At 37.3% G+C, this 23,582-nt stretch overlaps 2 protein-coding genes across 2 annotated transcripts; one reads left to right on the top strand and one right to left on the bottom strand.

Moving 5' to 3' along the window:
• The first annotated feature begins 1,995 nt into the window (after positions 1-1,995).
• Positions 1,996-4,784, top strand: LOC108483489 (uncharacterized). The gene is made up of 3 exons (XM_017786924.2): positions 1,996-2,377; positions 3,831-3,953; positions 4,265-4,784. The coding sequence occupies exons 1-3, from the start codon at positions 2,224-2,226 to the stop codon at positions 4,480-4,482; spliced, it is 495 nt and encodes a 164-aa protein (XP_017642413.1). The 5' UTR covers positions 1,996-2,223; the 3' UTR covers positions 4,483-4,784.
• A 347-nt stretch (positions 4,785-5,131) lies between these two features.
• Positions 5,132-16,482, bottom strand: LOC108483488 (uncharacterized). Its single transcript, XM_017786922.2, has 9 exons — positions 16,014-16,482; positions 15,523-15,722; positions 7,503-7,861; positions 7,373-7,415; positions 6,946-7,038; positions 6,771-6,833; positions 6,565-6,660; positions 6,380-6,457; positions 5,132-5,416 (listed from the first exon to the last, which is right to left on the bottom strand). The coding sequence occupies exons 1-9, from the start codon at positions 16,480-16,482 to the stop codon at positions 5,330-5,332; spliced, it is 1,488 nt and encodes a 495-aa protein (XP_017642411.2). The 3' UTR covers positions 5,132-5,329.
• Between the last annotated feature and the right edge of the window lie 7,100 nt (positions 16,483-23,582).

Here is a 23,582-nt window from a genome sequence, read left to right as displayed (position 1 = left end):
TTTCCACTAAATCACCCTTTTATGACCAATTTTACAACTTTTACAAAACGGTCCTTTCGGACGTTTTCATCGAAAACCGCTTAGTAAAAGTCGTTTGTTTAACACCCAACACTCATTTTCTACCATTAGGCATCTAAATACAAGCATGTAACTCATGGGTAAATTTTTAAACATAAACCCTAGCTCAAAATAATGGTAGAAATGAGTAGATCATGTTACCGGGATTTCAAAAATATAAAGAACGTTAAAAACGGGGCTCAGGATCATTACAAATGAGCTTGGAAGCTTGAACCAAACCCTAGCCATGGCTTCCATGGGGGTTTCGGCTGGTACATGGAGAAGATGACCAAATTTTGGCTATTTTGGCTTTTTAATTCTTTTAATTATTTGATTACTAAAATGCCCCTAACTTAAAAATATTTTATTACACCTATTTCATGTCTATTTTTGTCCAACAATTAACCAATGGTCTAATTACCATTTAAGGACCTCCAATTTAAAAACTCATAACAATTAGACACCTCTAACATGTAGAACTCAACTTTTTCACTTTTTACAATTTAGTCCTTTTGACCAAACTGAGTGCCAAACGTCGAAATTTTTAAACAAAATTTTCACGAAATTATTCCGTAAAATCGTAGACCATAAAAATATAATAAAAATAAAATTTTCCTCATCGAATTTGTTGTCTCGAAACTACTATTCCGACTAGGCCTAAAATCGGGATGTTACAACTCTGGTAATCGGGCACTAGCCAAATTTGAAAACTGGTTTAAAAAAAGGGTTAATGATTTCAACAGTTTTGACTCGTGATGCTCTAGATCTGAAATAGACAATCAAATTGGACGTAGACTGTTACAAATTATATCTACTTTTTAAAACTAAAATCTCCTAAGGAGGAGTTCTAACATTTATTCTATCTTATGTTTGAAAGTTATTATTGAGGTTATTTCTACTAATCTTTTATGAGTGAGATTGAATTAATAAATTGTAATGGCCATTAAGTGTAAACGTGGGCTATGTTCAGGTTGTGTTGAATTTTTTTTTAGTATAAATAATAAAATCACCATTATTAATTAAACTAAAATATAAACTATGATTATTGTAACATGAAAGAAAAAAAAAATAGTTTGCACAATTTTTGAAAATTGAACACCAACAACTTTTACGGTCATAAAAAATTATATAAAATATCATATATTTTACATTTTCTCATTATTGTGTTTCTTCTTGATAATCAGACCAAGTTTTTGCTCCTAGTTTGCAGAGTTTAAGTTGTTTTTGGGTTTTTTTTTTTTCATTCATTCATTCTTTTAGGATTAAAAAAAACATAAAAATGAGGTTATACAACCAAACTAGATATTAAGCTATATTCTCTAATGTCACCAATCAATCTCCACTTCACTTTACCCATGAGGGTTAGTCTTCGTAGAGGGTAGCTTGTTCGTTTGTACTTTGGGGTTGGCGTTAGGAGCCATGGAGGGGTGGCAATGTATGAATGCAAACGAGAGCTTTGAGGGAGGTTTTTGTCCAAAGCTTAAGCAATCTAATCTTTTCATCAAGCGGATAATCTTTTCCTTTGACTTCATTGATCAAGGGTACCAAATGACGTGAGAAAAATGGAAAAATTCATAGAAAGAGTTAAAGTTCTCCAAGGATAGAGAACAGAGAAAGAAAACCATGCTTCAAACAGAAAATAAGTTAGTGTATGAGTTAGGAGCAAAAACATAAAAGTGACATTGAAAAAATATCCTGAAATTAGGGGGTGGGGAGGGGGCATGAATCATAAATTTTTAGATGGCGCAGATATATTACCTTATTGCTCTTCTTTCGTTAAAAAAAAAAAGAAAAAAGAAAAAAAGAGAAGTTCTTCTGGCCATGCAGGTCAAGGCGTTGTTATCAGCTCAGCAGGCCACCGAGTGTGCAAGTCTCTTTAATTTAGAAACTAAGGCCCAAACCCAAAATATTGTGAAAAAATTGACCTTTGAATACACAATAAAACCATCAAATCCATTAAATGTGGGAAACGAGAAACCCCAAGTTCCAAGAGTAGCGAATCCCTCCACCGTCGCTGTAAATTGAAAATCCAACCTCTACCCTTCCTCTTTTGTCACGTACAAGAAATCTAAGTCTGTCTGTTCAATCCCTCACCACACCATTATTATATCCCCTCTGCAAATCTTTTGTTTTCTTAGACCATATAGATCGCAAAGGAGTTAAGAAATGGGGGCTGGGCGAGAAGTAGCAATATCACTTGATGGAGTGAGGGACAAGAACGTGATGCAGCTGAAGAAGCTCAACACAGCTCTCTTCCCTGTTCGTTACAACGATAAGTACTACGCCGATGCTCTCGCTTCTGGCGAATTCACCAAGCTTGGTTTGCTCCGTTTTTCCTGTTCTTTTTCTGGGTTTTCATTTTTTTTTCTTTTGAAAGATGTTGAACTCTTTTTGGTTGGTCCAATGTTGTTTGGCATTTTCTTTGCACTGGTTTCTTTTTGAATCTTGTTTTTTTTTTCCTTTGTGTTCTTTAGTATATGCCATCTATTGGGAATTTTATTGTTGTTCTCTTTCCCTCTGCGTATGTCGTTAGTATCCTATTATGGGAATTTATTTTTGGTTTTGATTTCTGCGTGTGATTTTGGCTTTTTGGTTCTTTGCATCGGAAGATTGATGGCCTTTTATGGGCTAGTTTGATTTATATTGACATTTGATTATACATGATTAAAAAATGGTTTAATATGTATACATTCTCCAAGACCTGAAACTTTATCCTTGATGTTTCAAGTTACTGAATGATGAACTTGGCTGTCTTGAAACTACAACCTACACTGATTGATGATGAGTGACCTTCGATACCGTTAACATGTTTTCGGTTATCAGTTTAGCTTCTTCTCATGTGATCATTGGTAGAAGCAATTCTTTGTTGGATTATATAGTTTAGGTTAGATAACCCGACCTATATTGAATTGCTTGCTCTATTTATTGTGTTTTGTTTTCAATTGTCAATATTTTGGGCTTATTAAACTCTAAAAATGCGTGTCACCATTCTCATGAAAACATGACTCATAAACACTCTTTGCTTCTGCTGTGGTGCTTGTGCTGCCTTACACTCAAATGTGTTACCAATCTTAGCTGGTCCAGTCACCTTTTCTTCCATGATCTTCTGCATATTGTGTAATGTTAATACATCCTTCCTTATCCTGCATTGCTTTTACACTGTTAAATAGCGGGTAGTAGCTATCCCTAAAGTTTTCTGGCGAACTTTAAAGTCATAAAAACCCTGGCTAAAGACTTCCTGATTCTGAAATTTGCTGCCTTGCATTGGAGGGCACCTATTGAGCTTTGATGGTCTACATCTTTTAACAGAAACTGTAGAAATTTCAATACCTGTTACTTTTTGGAGAGAAGTTATCTTATTGTTTCCTTCTGTCTTGGTAACTTCATATTTGTTTTATTTTCTCCTTAATCCTTAAGTCATGCTCTAAGAAATACACTTAATTGAGGTTTTGAGCAACTCTATCCTCTTTTAACTCTATGATGCAGAGCATGTTTGTAATGTCCCTGTTACAGTGGCTTCATCATATGATATCAATTACTATGTTACACATTGATGGTTAGAAAGGTGTAATTAATTATTTTTTATCCAATTTGATGGCTCGGAATAAATTGTTTTTGGTGACGCATGCTTATTCATGGAACAGATGATGTGATTGTTATACATAGCTATTACATGAGTTGAGACCTGATGAGAGCTTAAGTTGGAGAATGGCCTGTGTTATCCAAAAATTAGTATTTTGTTCTAACAATCACTCTTTTGCATGCTAACTCAGCATATTACAGTGACATCTGTGTCGGATCAATTGCTTGCCGGCTGGAAAAGAAGGAAGGTGGGGCCATCCGTGTGTACATCATGACTTTGGGTGTTTTAGCACCATATCGTGGGCTAGGAATTGGTGAGTAGACAAACAACATTTCCTTGGAAATAGGTCATGCAAGAAACTAATTGGATGATCTTTGTATTGTCCTTTAACATTATCAATACCTATAATTTGAATCTAATCACTTCTTGTTTCACTTGCGCTCTTAAAATATCTGCACATGTGCAGTGGCACAATAATGGTTGTCTTTTGCAAATTGCAATGAGGTCAACGATGAAGAAATGTAGAGTGTAACTAACTGCCTCCGCGTGTTTCTGCTGAAAAATTATGTTCCCATTGATTCTGAATAGAAGCCATAGTTCGTTAAAAATTTTGAATTTATGCAGGTACAAGGCTATTGAACCATGTTCTTGATCTCTGTTCAAAGCCAAACATACTGGAAATCTACTTGCATGTTCAGACAAACAACGAAGATGCCATCAACTTCTATAAGAAATTTGGATTTGAAATCACGGAGACAATCAAGAACTATTACACAAACATTGACCCTCCCGACTGCTTTGTTCTTACCAAGTTCACCGCTCCATCACAAGCGAAGAAATAACAATTAAAAGCTGGTAATGTTCTCTAGAGGAATTGGTTATTGTTATCTTAGTGAATTTGATCGATTCCTATACTTCTGGGAATTATTTTGACGATAAGGATGCTGTGATGCATGAATGACCTGAGATATGGCGTTAATGATGCCAGTTATGATTGGTTTATAAATGTGTCCTTTTTTATCTTTTGAGCTGAAATTTTGTTAGTCTTGTTCAACACTTTCGTTGGTCGATGTGACCTTTGCCGGTTAATGTCATTGAATGATTTTGTTGCTCCAGCAAAATGCAATCACTACATTTCTCCGAATTTGATACAATTGGTATGGTTTGTGTGAATGGTAATTTAGGTTTTATAAGATATTCGGTATCTGTTGAGTTTTGGCCTGTTTCAACCCTTTAAGGGGTTGATCACTATTTTCAATTTTCACTAATGTACTTGTAGCAAAACATTTGTCTAATAGAAGTTGCTTCAAGTTAGTTTAAAATTAGGCATGCTTGAGTTTAAACTATAACTAAAACAAACAAAAATGCCTGTGAACATATAATCAAACCCGTTTAAGAGTTCCTTCCATAAAAACAAATAAAAGACCACATGTTTGAGGATAAAATTTTATTTAAGAACTATTCATTCGATTTAGTTCCTTTAGTCAACAATTTTAAAATTTGATTTGTAATGGTGTTATCTAACGACTGAAAAAAAAATGTTGACAAATATATAAAATATATTTACTTTACAGGTTCAAATTTACAAAGTTTTGATGAGGCTTGGTCATGACAGGAAGTGGCATTAAGTAATCTACATGAATGTGTGAGATACACACGTAATTCAGAGACAACCCGCGTCGACTGTTGTCAGTAAGCCAAATCACCGGCAAATGCATCTCCGTCATGATGTAAACTCTCTGTCAACCAATACCCATCCCATGAACCACCAATCCTCTGCCAAAAACAAGCTACTAACAGGTATTAGGAACAAAGTGTTCAACTCCAAATTTCTAATCAAAAGCTACATTTTGTCTCCGATATTTTTTCATTATAAGATGTGATAATGTTGGTTCTCTCCTATTTTTTTCTCCTCAAATGTCTTGAAAACGGGAATTAAACAACCAAAAAACCATGTTACTCAAATTTGAGTATGTAAGTTTGATATAGATATGTTAAATTTTTTCAAGTTTGTTTCATATATTTGGAAGGTCATTAGAAGCCAGGTCATATGACAATAAACAACTCTCAGTGTTTCAATACATGAATTAGTGAATTACTTATGTGTTTATGAACATAAACAACAAACGTTTAGAGTTTCCTTGGTAGAGTGGAGAGAGAATTGAAAGGCTGAAAAATACAATTCTTTTCATTGGTGTGTTTAGTAGAACTTGGTGTGTTTAGTAGAAATGATGGAAATCTTGACAGAAAATATAATTTTTTACCCCTTCATTGCTTAGTAAAATGGAAAAGAATGATGAAAGAATAAAATATTTTGTAAAAGGCATCATTTTGAACTAGCATGCACCTCTTGTTTTCTCCTCTTATCAGTCCAATTATTTTTACGCATTAGGATATAAAATAAGCATTTTTCTCGTTTCTTTTCTACCAAGCTCAATTTTTTTTTCCACTTTTATCCTTTCATATTTCCATTCAATCAAGCATACCCTTGGTTCAAGGATGATTCGATCTTTTAAAAGAAGGAAATTCTGCTGACACTGAAAAGGCAGAGCAGAAGGCTTTTACCTATTCAATATGATAACATTGCAGGATTTACATTCAAACAAAAAGTTCATAACAATTCTTACCAGCTGATGTCCCAAAGACACAACACATAAGAACATTCTATATAGCACAAATGGCATTATTAGTTCCCAGGAAGAATTGCAAAAGACTAGCAAAAAAGATCAACGTACAAACCTGCACCATTGTAAACTCGAATATTTCGTCCTCATTTGAACGACTTCCAAGTATCCAAACCCGTTGTTTGAATTGGTTCTACTCCAAGATGCAAGAAAAAAAAAAGACAGGTGATTAGAAAGAAAACAAGGTAATAAACTGGCAAAGGTCCGAAAACATATCACCTACGTGAATTAATCCAATACCTCCTTGACAAACAAACTGCTCAAGATCTTCCTCTCGTTGTGGCCAAGCAATACGCGATAACTTGAATGGTGAAAAATTCTCCTAAACCGCTCGAACTATATGAAGACGAAAGCAGAAGAAAACCAGCCAAAAAGAAAAAGCATCAGCATCTATAGAACAAGAATCCTAAAAGTTTGCAAAATTCATTATCGACCTACTGACCGACCTGTCCTAGGTCAAAGAAGGGTCCAAAATATGTAGACCTTTCAAAAGGATCAAATCCTGCAAACTGTCAAAAGAGAATACCCAAAAACAGAACTTTAATGGCGTAATAAAATTATACTTTATAAAACAGTTAACTTGTAGAAAGAGAAGAGAACTATATGGTTTCAGGAATTTACTCTGTACATAACTTCAATCCCGTAATCCTGTCGAGGTTGGTCATTGTACTTTAATGCATCAAGTTGGTGCTGAACAGCTTCTTCCGCACTAAACTATAACAGTTTAACTTTGTTATTGATTGCTTTTACCTCCCGACACAAAAGAAAATACTAATATTTTTTTAACAAGAATTCAAAATTTAGACTCCATTATATTGATCCTTTTCTTCTTTGTTTTTTACTGAATATTTTATAAGAAACAAAAATTGACGCATAATTTTGAACAGAACAGCAAAATGACATAATATTATCAAATACACACACTATATATATCAAACAAAACATTTTATAGCAAAACGCATAAACCTAATAATTAAGTAAAAAATTGGGCTTTAAAACTTTATGATTACATAAATAATTAGAAATAATTACAAAGCTAAAATCTTACAGTTAGCCTTGGGCCAAAAGGTCTTTTCCTTCTAGATTCAAGCCTGGAAATTGAACCCAAAGAAAAAGTCTGAATTGTTATCATATATTTATCGAGAAATTAAAGTTTATAGTAATCGGAAGAAACCTACCAATGAGCAGAGAGGAAATCGGGGATGTCAGCAGAAGAGGAGGAGGAAGAAGAAGAAGCTTTGATGAGTCCATGGGGTTTTTTGGATAAAAGAGACATCGATTTTGCAGTTGGCAAGGAGCAACATAACGACATCGTATTATTTTGCTTCCCTTCTACCTCGGAAAATTTACGACCGTTTCTCTTTGCCTTGCGTTTGCTGTTTCTCCACTTCTTTCTCTTCTTTTTGGTTTTTAGGAAGTTACGATATGCGGGAAATGAAGATGAGGCGGAATTTGGATGGACCGATCTTGTCCGTTGAATTTGCACGTTGGCGAATTCGACAGTGCGGCACCCCTGTCTCGTTAAAAATTTAAGTGTCTTTCAATATTAAATTTTATTATATCATTTTATAGGTCATTTTACCCAAAAAGATTCATTTCCATAATTATTTATGGAAATAGGCTAATTTTTTTTATTATTTATAGGAAAAGATCGAATTCCGCAAAAACTCATCCACATCAGCACATTCTCAAGTGATGTGTCAGCAAAAACGCGTCCATGAAGGAGCACTTTGCTGACCTGGACAAAACGCTCCCTCAGGGACAAATTTTGCTCTTGCCCAATGGCTATTTTTTTGACCGTTTGGGCTCTAACGGTAAAAAAAAAATATAAAAGGCCCCATTTTCTTTTTTTTCACATAAAAATCCTCTCATAATTCTTTCAAAATTCTCTCAAATTTACTCAAAGCTCTCTTTAATTTTTGCAAAAAAGCTTTATTTAAAATTTTTTTAATTAGTTTTTTTAAATTAAAAAAATTTAATCGTGTTAGCAATGGCCAAAGAATAAATTCGTCTCGATAATAAACACATCTCCATCGATTAAATGACAATGGTAAGTGATAATTTTAATTTTTCAATACTATTTAATATTTTTTTCATTTATGCAATTTTAATTAATTTTTATTTTATAATTTTTTGTAACAGTCTATAGATTGGCTGTTGCACTGCTATATCTGTAATATGTCTGGTCCTCCATCCCCGTTGATAAAGAATTACCTGCTGGAAACGGGTTTTTGGCACGTGGCCATGATAGGCCGAGGGTGCAAGTTGTGTAACACCCCTTACCTGAGTCAGAGGTCGGGACTGGGCACGAGGCATTACCTGACTTAAACGCATGCATATGATCATTTTCGAATTATAAAAAAAAATCTAAATCAAATTTAAAAAATTTCATTCTTAATCTAAAAAAAAATTCTCAATATGGGCCTACAAGGCCCAAATCATCCTTGGAAAATTATCCGGGACTAAACCAAACTTCTTTAAAGACTTTGAAAAGACTGTAACTTAAGATAGGGCAACACGCCCATGTGGAAAGATGACACGCCCGTGTGGCCATTTTGACTTGGCCATACTGAAAGCCCATGTGGTTCACACGACCTAAGCACAATGGGACACGCCCGTGCCCTGAGCCCGTGTGAATTAAATTTCAAATTCGAACCTACAAAGGGGTTTTCACACGGCCGAGCACACGGTCGAGTACACGCCCGTGTCTACAGCCCGTGTCCCTCACACGACCATTTTGACTTAGCCGTACTGAAAGCCCGTGTGGTTCACATGACCTAAGCACAATAGGACACGCCCGTGCCCTGAGCTCGTGTGAATTAAATTTCAAATTCGAACCTACAAAGGGGTTTTCACACGGCCGAGTACACGCCCGTGTCTACAGCCCGTGTCCCTCACACGACCATCTCACCCCCGTGTTGCAGCCCGTATGTAAAAACCTTGACATTCTGTTTCTGACATCAGCAACCAATTTGAGGCACACGGCCAAGGCACATGCCCATGGCCAAAGGCCATGTCCTCCACACGGCTGAGACACACGACCTTGTCTCTGCCCGTGTGTCACATACGGCTAGGCACACGCCAGTGTGTCTAGCCGTGTGGACAAAAATAAGCTATCTACCAAGTCTTTTTACCACCCTTACTTACACCTACCTATAAAGCAATACATACCACCAATTCACATAGCAACACAAAGCCAATTGATAAACTGTAATTTATACATATTTTTACCCCATGTTTAACGCATTTTATGGATGATTTTCTATTAGAATTGGTGAATTCGATGCTCCTAATGCTTTAATTTCATGTTTTATACTTAGGAGAGCATAGGAGAGCGAAAGGAACGAGCAACAGGCCAAAAACGGAGAAAACGGGCCAAAGTACGAACTCAACACGGCTTGGACTTCCTCACATGGGCAGCCCATACGGCCATGTCAATTTGGCAGAATCAAAGCACGACTCACACGGGTATAGCACACGCCTGTGCCATTCTAACAGGCTCGAACACAACCTGAAGTAATCGCACACGGGCATATCACACGGGCGTGTCCCTGCCGAGCCCAAGTTGAGTCCAATTTAAAAAAGGTTAATTTTGAGGGTTAAAAGGCATTCCAAAGCCTATAAATACACTCTAGAAGAGGAGAAAAGAGGACACAAAGAATAGGGAGTAAGGAATTACTCCAAGGAAGCTGATTGATTCATCTCAGAAGCCAGATTCATCATCAAGACTGAAGATCTCTCCTCAATTCCCCTTCAGGATTTTTGGGTTTTCTTTATGTTTTGTGTTTATGTTTCTGAGATGTTTTCTTATTTAGTTATGAACTAAACCCCTTAAATACAGAAGGGGAATGAAACCTAAGACGAATCTTGTTATTATTTTCTGAATCGTATGATAAATATTTAATTTGTTTTTAATTATGTATTCTTAATTCTTGTTTTGATATCCCAGGATACTGATTCAAGATAAGCTCTTATTCAGAGGAGGAATAGACCCTGGCTAAGAGTACATTTATCATAATTAAGCGGAGTTGATTGCGCACCTAGACATAGGGTGACAAGATTTTGCTGGATTAGGGTGAAACCTAATAAGGGGATCCATAGATCGAGTTAATGCAACCCTAGAGTGTTAATTAGAGAAAAGTCTCGGTTATTCAATCTAGGGATTAGATGTTATTAGTCTTGAATAGGGATAATAACATAACTTAGGGATCTCTACAGAACAACTTGAATGAATAAATCGTCTGATTCTGAGCCAGAATAACAAGTAAAGTCTAGGTGGATTTTTCCTTAGGTATTGTCTTAAGTCGATCGATTTTTCCCAAAAGCAATTCCCTACTTCTATTCTCTGTACGTTCTTAGTTTAGATAATTAGTTAGTTAAAACAAAACCTCTTTATTCTTAGGCTAGATAATAAAAAGACAGTCATTACTAGTACTTTTAGTTCCTTTGGGTTCGACAATCATGTCTTGCTAAAACTATACTACTATTCGATAGGTACACTTGCCCACATCGCGATAATAGTTAGTTCAAGAACGAGTAATTATAAAATTTAAAACCTATCACGAAACCACGCGATCACCAATTCAACCATATTACACTTAAACAATCTAACATGAACTTGATTAGTCATGCGATTTTCTCATCTATGAAATCATAATCATTTGCACTTATCAATAACCAATAATAGCCACCATCCATGACATTATACAAAATAACTAAAGAGCTATGACAAGCCACTCATTTGGCCCAAAACAATGTGACCATTACAAAAAGACTAGTTCCTATACATGCCATAATCAAAATGATAAAACTAGCTATACCAATTGCTTCAGGGATAGTGTGACTGGCTTTTCTGACGGAAGACGATGATCCACGAGCTACTTTGGCAGCACTATAAGAAAATGGAAAGAAAAAGAGGTAAGCATAAAGCTTAGGAAGTTGCATGCAACAATGAGTAACTATAAGCTACCATAAGGGAACATACTCCCAACATATCTCGATTTTTTTCATGAAAGTAAGGATTCATAAACACTACTTGCTTATATTTATTTCTCACCAATCATACAACATTGGTTTAAATTAACATATCATAATTCGTGTAAAATATACAAGTAGTCATATGCATACTTACTTTTCTCCTTTACTAAACATACAACGTAAATGAAGCTCGAATGTCATAATTCTTATTTAGGTACCTGTACCACTCACCACATGGTCATAAGTTCTCTCATTTCGATATAAATAATAAATCTCCAGTTGAACCATTTAGAATACTATAGGATATTCAATAGCCCCGAACATGGGATAAAATGCCGATGCCATGTCCCAGACATGGTCGTACACTGACTTTCATATATCGAGGCCGATGCCGTGTCCTAGACAGGTCTTACACTGGCTCTCATCTATCGGTGTTGATACCATGTCCTAGGCAAGTCTTACATTGACACTCAACAAGTTGTTGCCATGTCCCAAACTGGTCTTACACTAGCTTGTATATCTCGAGGCTGATGCATATCCTAGACATGTCTTACACTAGCTCTCGTCTCAATGCCGATGCATGTCTCAGACACGTCTTACACTGACTCTCATAACGTGGCCGATGTATGTCTCAGACATGTCTTACTCTAGCACACATATCACCCAATGTCATGGCATGAATATCCAAATCTATTCCTAATGTTCAACCGAGAGTCTTTATTACATTAATTTCTCAACATGCATACTCATATTCACAATCAAAACAATTTATGCAATATCAATTCAATTACACATCATAACAATATAGTTGCATTATTAACATATAACTTACCTCGGATTACAAAATGTAGGTGACTAGATGATTTACTCTACTTGTTTGGCATTTCCCCGGTCGAAGTTCGATTTTCGTGTTTCTTAATTTGAGAGAGATATAAGTGGCTGAGATTTCAAGCTTCCGAAACCCTTAGAATGGCTGAAAATTTTAGTGGAGGAGAAAAGAAGAATGAAAAAAAATGAAGGCTAGGGTATTATTTTATCATACATTAAGTTACCAACTCCTTTGACCATTTGATTTTCTTGTCCCCTATGGCCGACCATCAGCTTCTAAAGGGTCTAAATGCACTTTAAAGACCCCCAATTTTGGTTCTCTAGCTATGTGGTACATCTATCAAGTAAAATGAAACTTTTACCCCTTATGCGATTTAGTCCTTTTTCAAAATTAAGCTCACAAACACTAAAATTACCTCACCAAATTTTTCATGCACTAATATAATCATGCTATAACACCAAAATAATAATAAAAATAATTTCTTGACTTCGAATTTGTGGTCCGGAAACCATTGTTTTGACTAAGCCCAAAATCGGGCTATTACAATTCTCCCCCTCTTAGGGATTTTTGTCCCTTAAAATCTTATTGGTGAATAGGTTTGGGTATTGATCTCTCATGGTCTCCTCAGGTTCCCATGACAAAACTTTAACAAGTTCTATACTTTTATTTCTTAATTGTTTAACCTCCCGAGCCAAAATCTTAACCGGCTCTTCACCATAAGTCATATCCAGCTGAATCTCAACCTCAGTTGGCACAATCACATGCGAAGGATCTGATCTATATTGACGTAACATGGACACATGAAACACGTCATGAATCTTTTCCAACTCTGAGGGCAAGTCCAATCGGTAGGCAACGGGTCCTACTCTCTCAGTAATCTCATAAAGTCCTATAAAATGAGGGCTTAACTTACCTTTTCTACCAAATCTAAGGACTTTCCTCCACGGGGATACTTTCAAAAACACCCTATCACCGACTTTAAACTCAATTTCCTTTCATTTCAAATCCACGTAGGATTTCTATCTATCCGAAGTGGCCTTCAAACAGTCGTGAATCACCTTAAATTTCTCTTCGGTTTCTTTGACTAAATTAACCCCGTGAATCTGATTTTCTTTAAGTTCGGTCCAATATAAGGGCGTCTGACACTTGCTTCCATATAAAGCCTCATAAGGCGCCATTTTCTGACTTGACTGATAACTATTATTGTAGGCAAACTCTACCAACTGTACGTACTTTTCCAAACTGCCTTGAAACTCAAGAACACAACATCGCAATATGTCTTCTAAGATCTGAATCACTCTTTTTGACTGACGATCGATTTGCAGGTGAAATGTCGTACTATAATTTAGTTTTGTTCTTAATGCCTCTTGCAACATTTTCCAAAATCGCGAGGTAAACCTCAGATCTCTATTCAAAATAATTGACAGAGGTACTCTATGGAGTCTCACGATCTCGGAAACATACGATTTAGCCAATTTCTCAAGAGAATAGTCCATACGCACTGGTATAAAATGTGCCAACTTTGTTAATCTATCAACAACGACCCAAACAGAATCCTTTTTCCTTGGCGTCAAAGGCAACCCTAACACAAAATCCATGGTTACACGGTCCCATTTTCACTCGGGAACCATCACAGGTTGAAGTAAACCCGAAGGTACTTGGTGTTCAGCCTTCACTTGTTCACAAACTAGACACTTAGAAACAAACTCCGAAATGTTTCTTTTCATCCCTGACCACCAGTACATTTTCCTCAAATCGTTATACATTTTCACACTACCCAGATGGATAGATAAGCAACCATTATGTGCTTATCGTAAAATCTTCTGGATAATCTCATTGTCCTTAGGCACATAAATCTTGTCTCGGTACATCATGCAACTGTCGGTACCAACACAAAATTCTTATTCATTTCCCTTCTCAAATTAAGCCATCTTAGCTTGTAAATCCTTATCACCTTTTTGAGCTTCACAAATCTCTTGAAGGAACATTAGTTTAACTCTTATCTGGGCTAGGATTGAACCATCATCAATCACGGTCACTCAAGTATTCACAGCCTTCAAGGCGAATAATGATTTCCTACTCAATGCATCGATGGCTACATTCAACTTTCCAGGGTGGTAGTCAATCACCAACTCTTAATTCTTTATCAACTCCAACCATTTTCATTGTCGTAAATTCATATCCTTTTCAGTCATCAAATACTTTAAACTCTTATGGTCAGTAAATACCCGGCATCTCTTGCCATACAAATGGTGTCTCTAAATTTTTAACGTGAACATGATGGCGACCAACTCTAAATCATGGGTCGGGTAATTTTTCTCGTGCGGCTTAAGTTTTCTCGAGGCATATGCTATCACTTTGCCTTCTTACATGAGAACACATCCCAATCCATTTAAGGAGGCGTCGCTATACACTATGAATTCTTTTCCCTGTTCCGGTTGCACTAAAACTGGAGCTTCGGTCAACAAGGTCTTTAGTTTCTCGAAACTCTGTTGGCACTTCTCCGTCTATTCAAACTTGACATCTTTTTGTAACAACTTTTTCATTGGAGTAGCTATCATCAAGAATCCATTTACAAATATTTTGTAGTACCCAGCCAAACCCCAAAAACATCAAATCTCTGACACACTCCACTCAACGATAGCTAAGATCTTACTCGGGTCAACTCTGATCCCGTCACCCGACATAATGTGTCCTAATAATTTGACCTCTCATAGCCAAAATTCACTTTTATTAAACTTGACATACAACTACCTATCTCTTAAGGTTTGTAAAATCGTCCTCAAATGCTCCGCGTGGTCATTCTCATCACGCGAATAAATCAATATGTCATCGATAAAGACCACCACGAACTTATCCAAAAACGGTCGAAAAATACGGTTCATCAAATCCATAAATACCGCAGGGGCATTTGTTAAATTGAAGGGCATGACAAAGAACTCATAGTGCCCATACCTCATCCTAAACGCGATTTTCGATACATCTTGCTCCTTTACTCTGAGCTGGTAATAATCAGACCTCAACTCTATCTTGGAAAATACGGTGGCTCTTTTCAATTGATCAAACAAATCGTCGATCCTTGGCAAGGGATACTTGTTCTTCATTGTCACCTTGTTGAGCTGTCTGTAGTCTATACATAACCTCATCGACCCGTCTTTCTTTTTCACAAAGAGCACCGGAGCACCCGATGGAAAAAAGCTCGGTCTCGCAAAACCTTTATTCGTTAACTCTTATAGCTGAACTTTCAACTCCTTTAACTCTGTTGGAGCCATCCTATACGGAGCAATCGGGATAGGTGCCGTGCCAGGGACTTATTCAATTCCAAATTCAACTTTCCTCACTGGAGGCAATTTGGGTAATTTCTCTGGAAACACATCTGAAAACTCACATACCACTGGTACTGACTCGATCTTCAATTCAGATGTTTGAGTATTCAATACAAAAGTGAGGTAAGCTTTATACCCTTTTCTCAAATATCTCTCTGTAGTCATAGACGATATTACTTCAGGCGAATTGTCTAATTCATCCGTTTCAACCCGAAGAACATACCTGCGCTTACATTTCAACTCGATAATTTTTTGTCTACAATCCACTACAACACCATGAGAAGTTAACCAATCCATCCCATGGATTACATCAAATTCATTAAACGACAATAACATTAAGTTAGCCGGAAAACAATGACCTCTAATCATCAAGGGACAATTTCTACACACTTGGTCAACCAACACATGTTTGCCTAAAAGATTGGACACTTTTACCACAAATTCAGTGCACTCAACTATCACATTCATACGGGGTATCAATTTCATACAAATATAGGAATGGGTAGACCTCGGGTCAATCAAAGCAATGATAGATATATCATGGATAGAAAAGGTACCTGTAAACACATCGGGAGACTCTGGCTCTTCACGGGCATGAATAGCATAAGTCCTTGCAGGCGCTCTACCCTTAGACCTCACAATAGCATCTCTAGGCGCACCTCTACTGCTAGCCCCATTTCCCGGGTTCTTATATGGTCTACTCCTTGAAAGAGCGTTACCCGATCTCACACTTTGATCCTTATGTTTCTTGACCATCTCGAGACAGCTACGAATAAAATAGTCCAATGACCCACATTTAAAGCAGCCTCTTACATTACCTCGGCACGCACCAAAATGACGTCTGCTGCACTGTGAACATTCTGGTCTATTTGGACAAGTATTACCAACACTTGTGATAGAAGTGGTTTGGGCTTTTGTCATCGCGTACTGCTTATTCTTGCTATTGCTCGAGAATCCTACTGACGCGTTTGATCGAGTAGGAAACCCTCTCAATCTCTTGGATGAGGTTTGATGTGATTTGTCCATTTGTCTTTTCTTTAAGTCATGAGACTCAATGTCAGCTTTTCTCTTCTCTTCGGCTAATTCTTCGGCCTTGCAAGCTCTCTCAGCAAGTACCACAAACTCCCTCAACTCTAAATTACCAACTAATAAACGAATGTCTTCGTTTAGACCATCTTCAAACCTCTTGCACATATTGGCTTCTGTAGATACGCACTCTTGCGCATATTTGTTGAGCCTCACAAACTCACGCTCGTACTAAGTCACCGTCATACAGCCTTGCTTCAGCTCAATGAATTTTTTCCTCTTTTGATATATGAACCTTTGACTAATGTACTTTTTACGGAACTCCTCCTAAAAGAAATCCCAAGTTACTCTCTCTCTCGGTAACACTGACACGAGGGTATTCCACCATTGATAGGCTGAATCCTGTAGGAGTGACACTACACACTTCATACACTCCTCCGGCGTGCACGATAATTCGTCAAATACCCTAATGATATTTTTCAACCAAAACTCGGCCCTCTCTAGATCATCATCAATATTTTCCTGAAATTCCTTGTCCCAATGCTTACGGATTCTGTCTACTGGAAGTTTATCTCTTCTAGCCATTTTTGCTCCTTGAGGAGCTATAGGGATGGGTTGAGGAATTGGAGGAGGTGGGGGAGGTGGAGTATTTGGATTCGCACGAATAAACTCCAAGTATCATGCATCCATCATATGGAGGTAAGCTCTCTAGCCCCTCCACCCTAACTCATTGTCATGGGCCCACTAGTAACTGGCACGGTCCCTTCAGTCAGAGCCAACGCATTACTTTCTATGGCATCCGCCATAGCCACATCAAGATTCATTTACTATATATAAAAATACAATTTATTTCGTCAGGAGTCGTCACACTATCAATATACAATTATGGCATGTATAGCTAGATTCGTACTCACGCTAGGTTAGAATTGACTAAACTATAGCTCTGATACGACTAAATGTAACACCCCTCACTCGAGTCCAAGGCTAGGACTCGGCACGAGGCATTACTTGACTTAAACGCATGCATATGATCATTTTTGAATTATAAAAAAACTAAATAAAATTTAAAACTTTTCGCTCTTAATCTAAAAAAAATTCTCAATATGGGCCTACAAGGCCCAAATCATCCTTGGGAAATTATCCAGGATTAAACCGAACATCATTAAAGACTTTGAAAAAACTGCAACTTGAGATAAGGGCATACGCCCATGTAGAAAGATGACACGCCCGTGTGGCCATTTTGACCTGGCCGTATTAAAGTCCCGTGTGGTTGACACGACCTAAGCACAAGGGGACACGCCCGTGCCCCGAGCCCATGTGAATTAAATTTCAAATTCGAACCTAGAGGGGTTTTCAAACGGCTGACCACAAGCACGTGTCTACAGCCCGTGTCACTCACATGGCCATAACACGCCCGTGTTACAGCCCATGTGTAAAAACCTTGACATTCTATTTGTGACATCAGCAACCAATTTGAGGCACGCGGCCAAGGCCCACACCCGTGGTGTGACAGCCCTAAAGTGACCCTAGTCGGAAAGCGGTTTCGGGACCGCTAAACCGAGTCACCAAATTATTTGAATATGATAATTATTGTCTAAAATATGTGAATATGAATGTGTGAAAGTTTTAAGCTTCGATTTAGTTAATTGCATGTGAATTTAGTCAATAGGACTTATGTGTGACACTTTTGAAATGTGATAGGTTAATCTATAAGGATCTATTAGTGCATGTAATCAAAGGGTGGACTTGCATGTCAATTTCCCCATTTAATTAGTAGTGGCCGCCATGACAATAAGGGTGGACAAATGTGATGGGTAAAACATGTCATAAACATGTTGTGTTAATGCTTTATGTTAGAAATGATAAAATAAGGAGCATGGTAATAAAATAATGAAAAGGAAAATGATGAAGAAAAAAGAAAAGAAAAGTTCTCATGTTGTTGAACTTGGCGAATAGAAGAAAGAAAAAGAAGGAAAGAGCTTGGAGAAAATCGGCTATGGTGGTTCACTAGACTAAGGTATGTTGATGTTGTTCCATGAGATTCATGCATATTTTTAGTTGTTAGCTTGAGTTCTACCTAGCCCATGGTTTAAATCTTTGCTATGAGATGGAGATGATATTCGCCATGGGTGTTGTCTTCTTGGTTGGTGTTTGAAGTTGTGGTGATGAGGCATGAAGATGAGCTAAGTTTGCTAAGGTGGACTTGTGTTGATGTCATTTGCATGCTAAGTGTGAAGCTTTGTAGTGATACATGTGATGGTGATTGATGACTCTTGGATTTTCTTTTTAGCATTTTTGAGTTAGACATTAAGTTCTTTGTTTAACCCATGACCAAAATTGAAATGGTATGGTGTCTTGATGCATTCGGCCATGGTACGAAGTAGATGAGAATTGGTAGTAAGGTGAAGTGCAAATGTTAGTATTTGATTACTAGTGTATATATGTGTATTAGCCGAGTTTTGAACTTGAAACAAAATGGTATGTAGTCAATACAAGTAACCATATTTGTAGGAAGTATTAAGCATATAATCGGCCTCAACATAGACATGCATATTCGGCCACATGAGGTAGATTGGTGTTGCATGTATTCGGTTAGAGGCAAGCATATTGATGCTTCTATCTTGACTTAGATAATCGACTCAAGGAGAATTTGTTATAGTGCTTAGTTAATTGATATTAGGTTAATGATGTGTGTATTCTGTCATAAAGGTGCACATGAAGAAATGTTAGATTAATTGTATTAAATTGCTCAATGTGATAAAAAAATGCGTATGACCATTTTATATTTGAGCTAAAGGTGGCCATATGACCTATCAAACTCCTTGTCATATTCGGCCATAAGCTTGCATAATGAGACTTTAATAAGTTAAATTTGTTTGAATTAGCTCAAGAGCTTAGAGGACCAAAGTTGGATAAGGGAAAGGAAAAAGTGATCGAATAGCCGCCGAAATCGTTCGACAACATCCGAGGTAAGTTTTTGAGTAATGGATCTTAGATTATGATTCGATTAGATCATGTTTTAAGTAAAGCAAAATTGTAACACCCCAAACCGGTGACCGTCACCGGATTTGAACACGTGGTGTTACCGGGCTTACTTCCCTTTTTTTTCTCTCTTGACAATAATTGATTTCAGTTCCAGGCAGGCTAGCTAACTGCATCACTGTCACCTTAAAAATCATATCTGGAGTTCCAGAACTCGAAAATCAGTTCTGTAAATTTTCCCTGAAACTAGACTCATATATCCATCCCTGGATTTATTTCTAGAATTTTTGGTCAGGCCAATTGGTACAGTTTATTAGTTAAAGTCACCCATGTTACAGGGGTCGACTACACTGACCTTCGCACGTTACAACTTGAATATATCTCTGTACAGGGCTTTAATACTGGTTCCGTTTGTTTCTAAAGAAACTAGACTCAAAATTTAATCTGCACATATAAGGCATGACTTCTAATTATTTCTGGATAATTTATAGTAAATTTTCAAAGTCGCGACAGGGAACCCAGAAACCGTTCTGGCCCTGTCTCACAAGAACTCTAATATCTCTCAGTATACTGCTCATATGGTCGTTTCGTTTCGTCCATATAAAAATAGATTCATCAAGGTTCAATTTCATAATTTATTCACTATTTAATTCTACTTCTACTATTTTTAGTGATTTTTCAATCTCATCTCACTGCTGCTGACAGCAACAGTTACTGCAGTAGACTATGCCAATTTCATGAATCTTTCCTTGGCCTTACTAATCATCCATCATACATGACACAAGTTATGGCCACCTTATCAAAATTAAAGTTTCTAAGACTCGTGGCTATAGGTTCTAGCATCCCACTCGACGACCACATAGGCCATTTTCACATGGCTTAAAGTTTACAACCCACAATTCAACAAAACATAATAGCCTATACATGCCAATTGTTCTCCTAGTTCAACTACGAAGACAATACCAAAAGGTTTCCAGCCGGTGTGATGACTTCAACGACGGTTCCGAGCACGCGACAATACGAGCCCAAGAGACCTAAAATGGGTGACAAGAAAACATCGAGTGAGTTTATAACTCAATAAGTCATAAGCATTCATCAACCATCCATTAGTAAAATTTTCACAACATGAAACGATGACGAGGCTAGGTACTTCATCCATATCGAACTATACCATAATTCCTCGGACCTTTCGATTCAATCTCATTCCAAGTCATACATCCACATTTCATATTCTATACAATAAGATAATTGAGGCATTTTACACACCAACTCATTCACACCACCATCATACAATTGCAATCATCACATAGATTTAAAGCTTACCACGCTCAACCCCGAGCAAGAACGTATTGCCTATTCGTCATGAGCTCAAGGTACTTACCCGATCCGCTGTCCATACTCAACTCGATGGAGACACACCCTCCATATAATTGTTCGATCGGAGATATATATATATATAGAGTACGCACACACGATGCTTAATACTCGATTTCGCACATTTAGTGCCATGCGATTTAAGCCCGCACACAAGTGCCATACCCTTGAGCTCGCACACTTAGTGCCATATATTTCCAGCATGCACACTTAGTGCCATATATTTCCAGCATGCACACTCAGTGCCATATTTTTCCAGCATGCACACTTAGTGCCAATCTCGTCACCGTACACTCGTATTGCCCGCACACTTAGTGCCGAAAGCAACTTTCTACACATTTCACTATTTCTTTTACATTCAACAAATGTCATCATTCCATACACATACATTTTCATTTGTAAATATATATATCATCCCATTAAACACAATTGCATAAATTTTACAATCATTTAAGCAATATCAAATACGTGCTTAATGACTTACCTTGTGTTCGGTAAATAATTCCAAGTCGGCTACTCGATGATCTTCGATTTCCCCTTGTTGGACGCCTCTCCTTTAGGATCTTGAGCTTAAACAAATAAATTAGCTCATTCAACCGCTTTGGTACATATATTGGTATCCACATTTTAATGATCTTATGACATACAGAACGACATGGTAAAATTTTTATCTTACTACCTTACGTTCTTAGCTATTCGGCTAATAGCCTTATGCAATTACCATACTATCAATAATCCAATCATATTCATTACTCAAGTATAGTATTTTCACATTCGCAATAGTATTACATACAATAGCCGATTCTTCTTACTTTGTATTTATGCATCTATTTGATCATTAGTTTAGTTCAAACACCCATACACCAAGATTTATCAAGTTTAGCATGAAACATAACCTTAATCCTCAATGACCACTATGGCGAAAATCCTAGTCAACCCAAAATCACAATTTCTAACACATAATTGTTCATAACACAATTAAAGCATCCTCTCCATTCCAACACTTCAAGACACATACATTTCCCACAAATCTCCAACTTCATATTCGGCCTTAGTGTACATACACAAGCCGATTTTTTCTTCCTATCATCCAACCTAACTATATGAATATTTAACTAGCTCACACTTCACCCATCCACAATCACTCATTTAACACAAAGAAAATAATCAACTCCCTTCACTATCTACCATGGCGAATACTTCATGCACCACCCAAATCCAAAATTTTAACATGGGCTAGTTAAAGAACTTAGTAATCAACTTACATTAAGCTGAAATTTCAAAATCTAACATGAATTACTAACCTTGTTTTGAGCTTAAAGTTAACCGAAATCTCCCTCCCCTTTCTTTCTTCAATTCGCTAAGAGAGAACCAAAGGAAATGAAGCTCTCTTTTTTTCTTTCTTTGCTCCATTCACGCAAAGGGGGGCAACCACACACACACACACATTTTTTTTTTGTTTCTCTTCCTACAACCTTAATATTTTATCAATTTTGACATCAACCATTAACAAAACATGTTTATGACATGTTTTCTTTTGCCCATCATCCTTGTCATGGCCGGCCACTAGGCTATCTTTAGGAAATTTGACATGAAAATCCTCATTTTCACAACATGCATTATTAGGCCACTTTGCATTTGCCTAGCACATTTCTAAATTTTCTCACACAAGTCCTTTCTAGTGAAATTCACCTTTATAACACTAAATCAAATCATCAAAAATGTCACACACAATTTAACACATATCATAGGCATCACAATAAATTTTAAATTATTTTTATGCCTCGGTTTTGTGGTCCCGAAACCACATCCGTCTAGGGTCAATTTTGGGTGTCACAACTCTCCCCCACTTAAGAAATTTTCGTCCCCGAAAATCTTACCGGTAAATAGGCTCGGGTATCGCTCTTTGATTGAGTCCTCAAGTTCCCAAGTGGCTTCTTCAATTCCGTGTTTATACCACAACACCTTCACTAACGGGATTTTCTTATTGCGCAACTCTTTTACTTCACGCATCATAATGCGAACCGGTTCCTCTTCATAGCTCAAATTAGGTGAATCTCAATCTCGGGCAGGCGATTACGTGCGATGGATCGGACCTATATCGTCAAGCATCGAAACATGGAAAACGTTGTGAATCTTTTCGAGCTCGGGGTAAAATTAATCGATGCGCTCATCGGCCCAACTCGTTCGAGATACTTCATACGGACCGATGAACCTCGGACTCAATTTGCCCTTACGGCCAAATCTAAGCACTTTCTTCCGTGGTAAGACTTTGAGAAATACCTTGTCTCCAACCCGATATTCAATATCTTTTCTTTTCAAATCGCATACGACTTTTGGCGATCCGGCGACTTTCAAACTTTCACGAATTACTCGAACTTTTGCTCGGCATCCTTAACCAAATCAACCTCAAGATTTTTCCTTCACTAAGTTCATCCGAATAATAGGGTACGGCATTTACGACCGTATAAAGCCTCGTAAGGCGCCATCTTGATACTTGATTGAAAGCTATTGTTGTGCGAATTCAACCAAAGGTAAATACCGTTCCCATGCACCACTAAACTCAAGGATGCAACATCTCAACATATCCTCGAGTATTTGAATTATCCGTTCGGATTGACCATCGGTTTGGGGTGAAAAGCGCTAAAATGCAGACTTGGTACCCAAAGCCTCTTGCAATTTCTTCCAAAATCGCGATGTAAATCTTGAGTCTCTATCCGACACGATAGAAATAGGCACCCCAT

Source organism: Gossypium arboreum, chromosome 8 (genome assembly GCF_025698485.1).
Source record: "Gossypium arboreum isolate Shixiya-1 chromosome 8, ASM2569848v2, whole genome shotgun sequence".
Classification (NCBI taxonomy): domain Eukaryota; kingdom Viridiplantae; phylum Streptophyta; class Magnoliopsida; order Malvales; family Malvaceae; genus Gossypium; species Gossypium arboreum.
The sequence above is the reverse complement of the archived record's forward strand: the minus strand, read 5'-3'. Positions and strand labels throughout refer to the sequence as shown.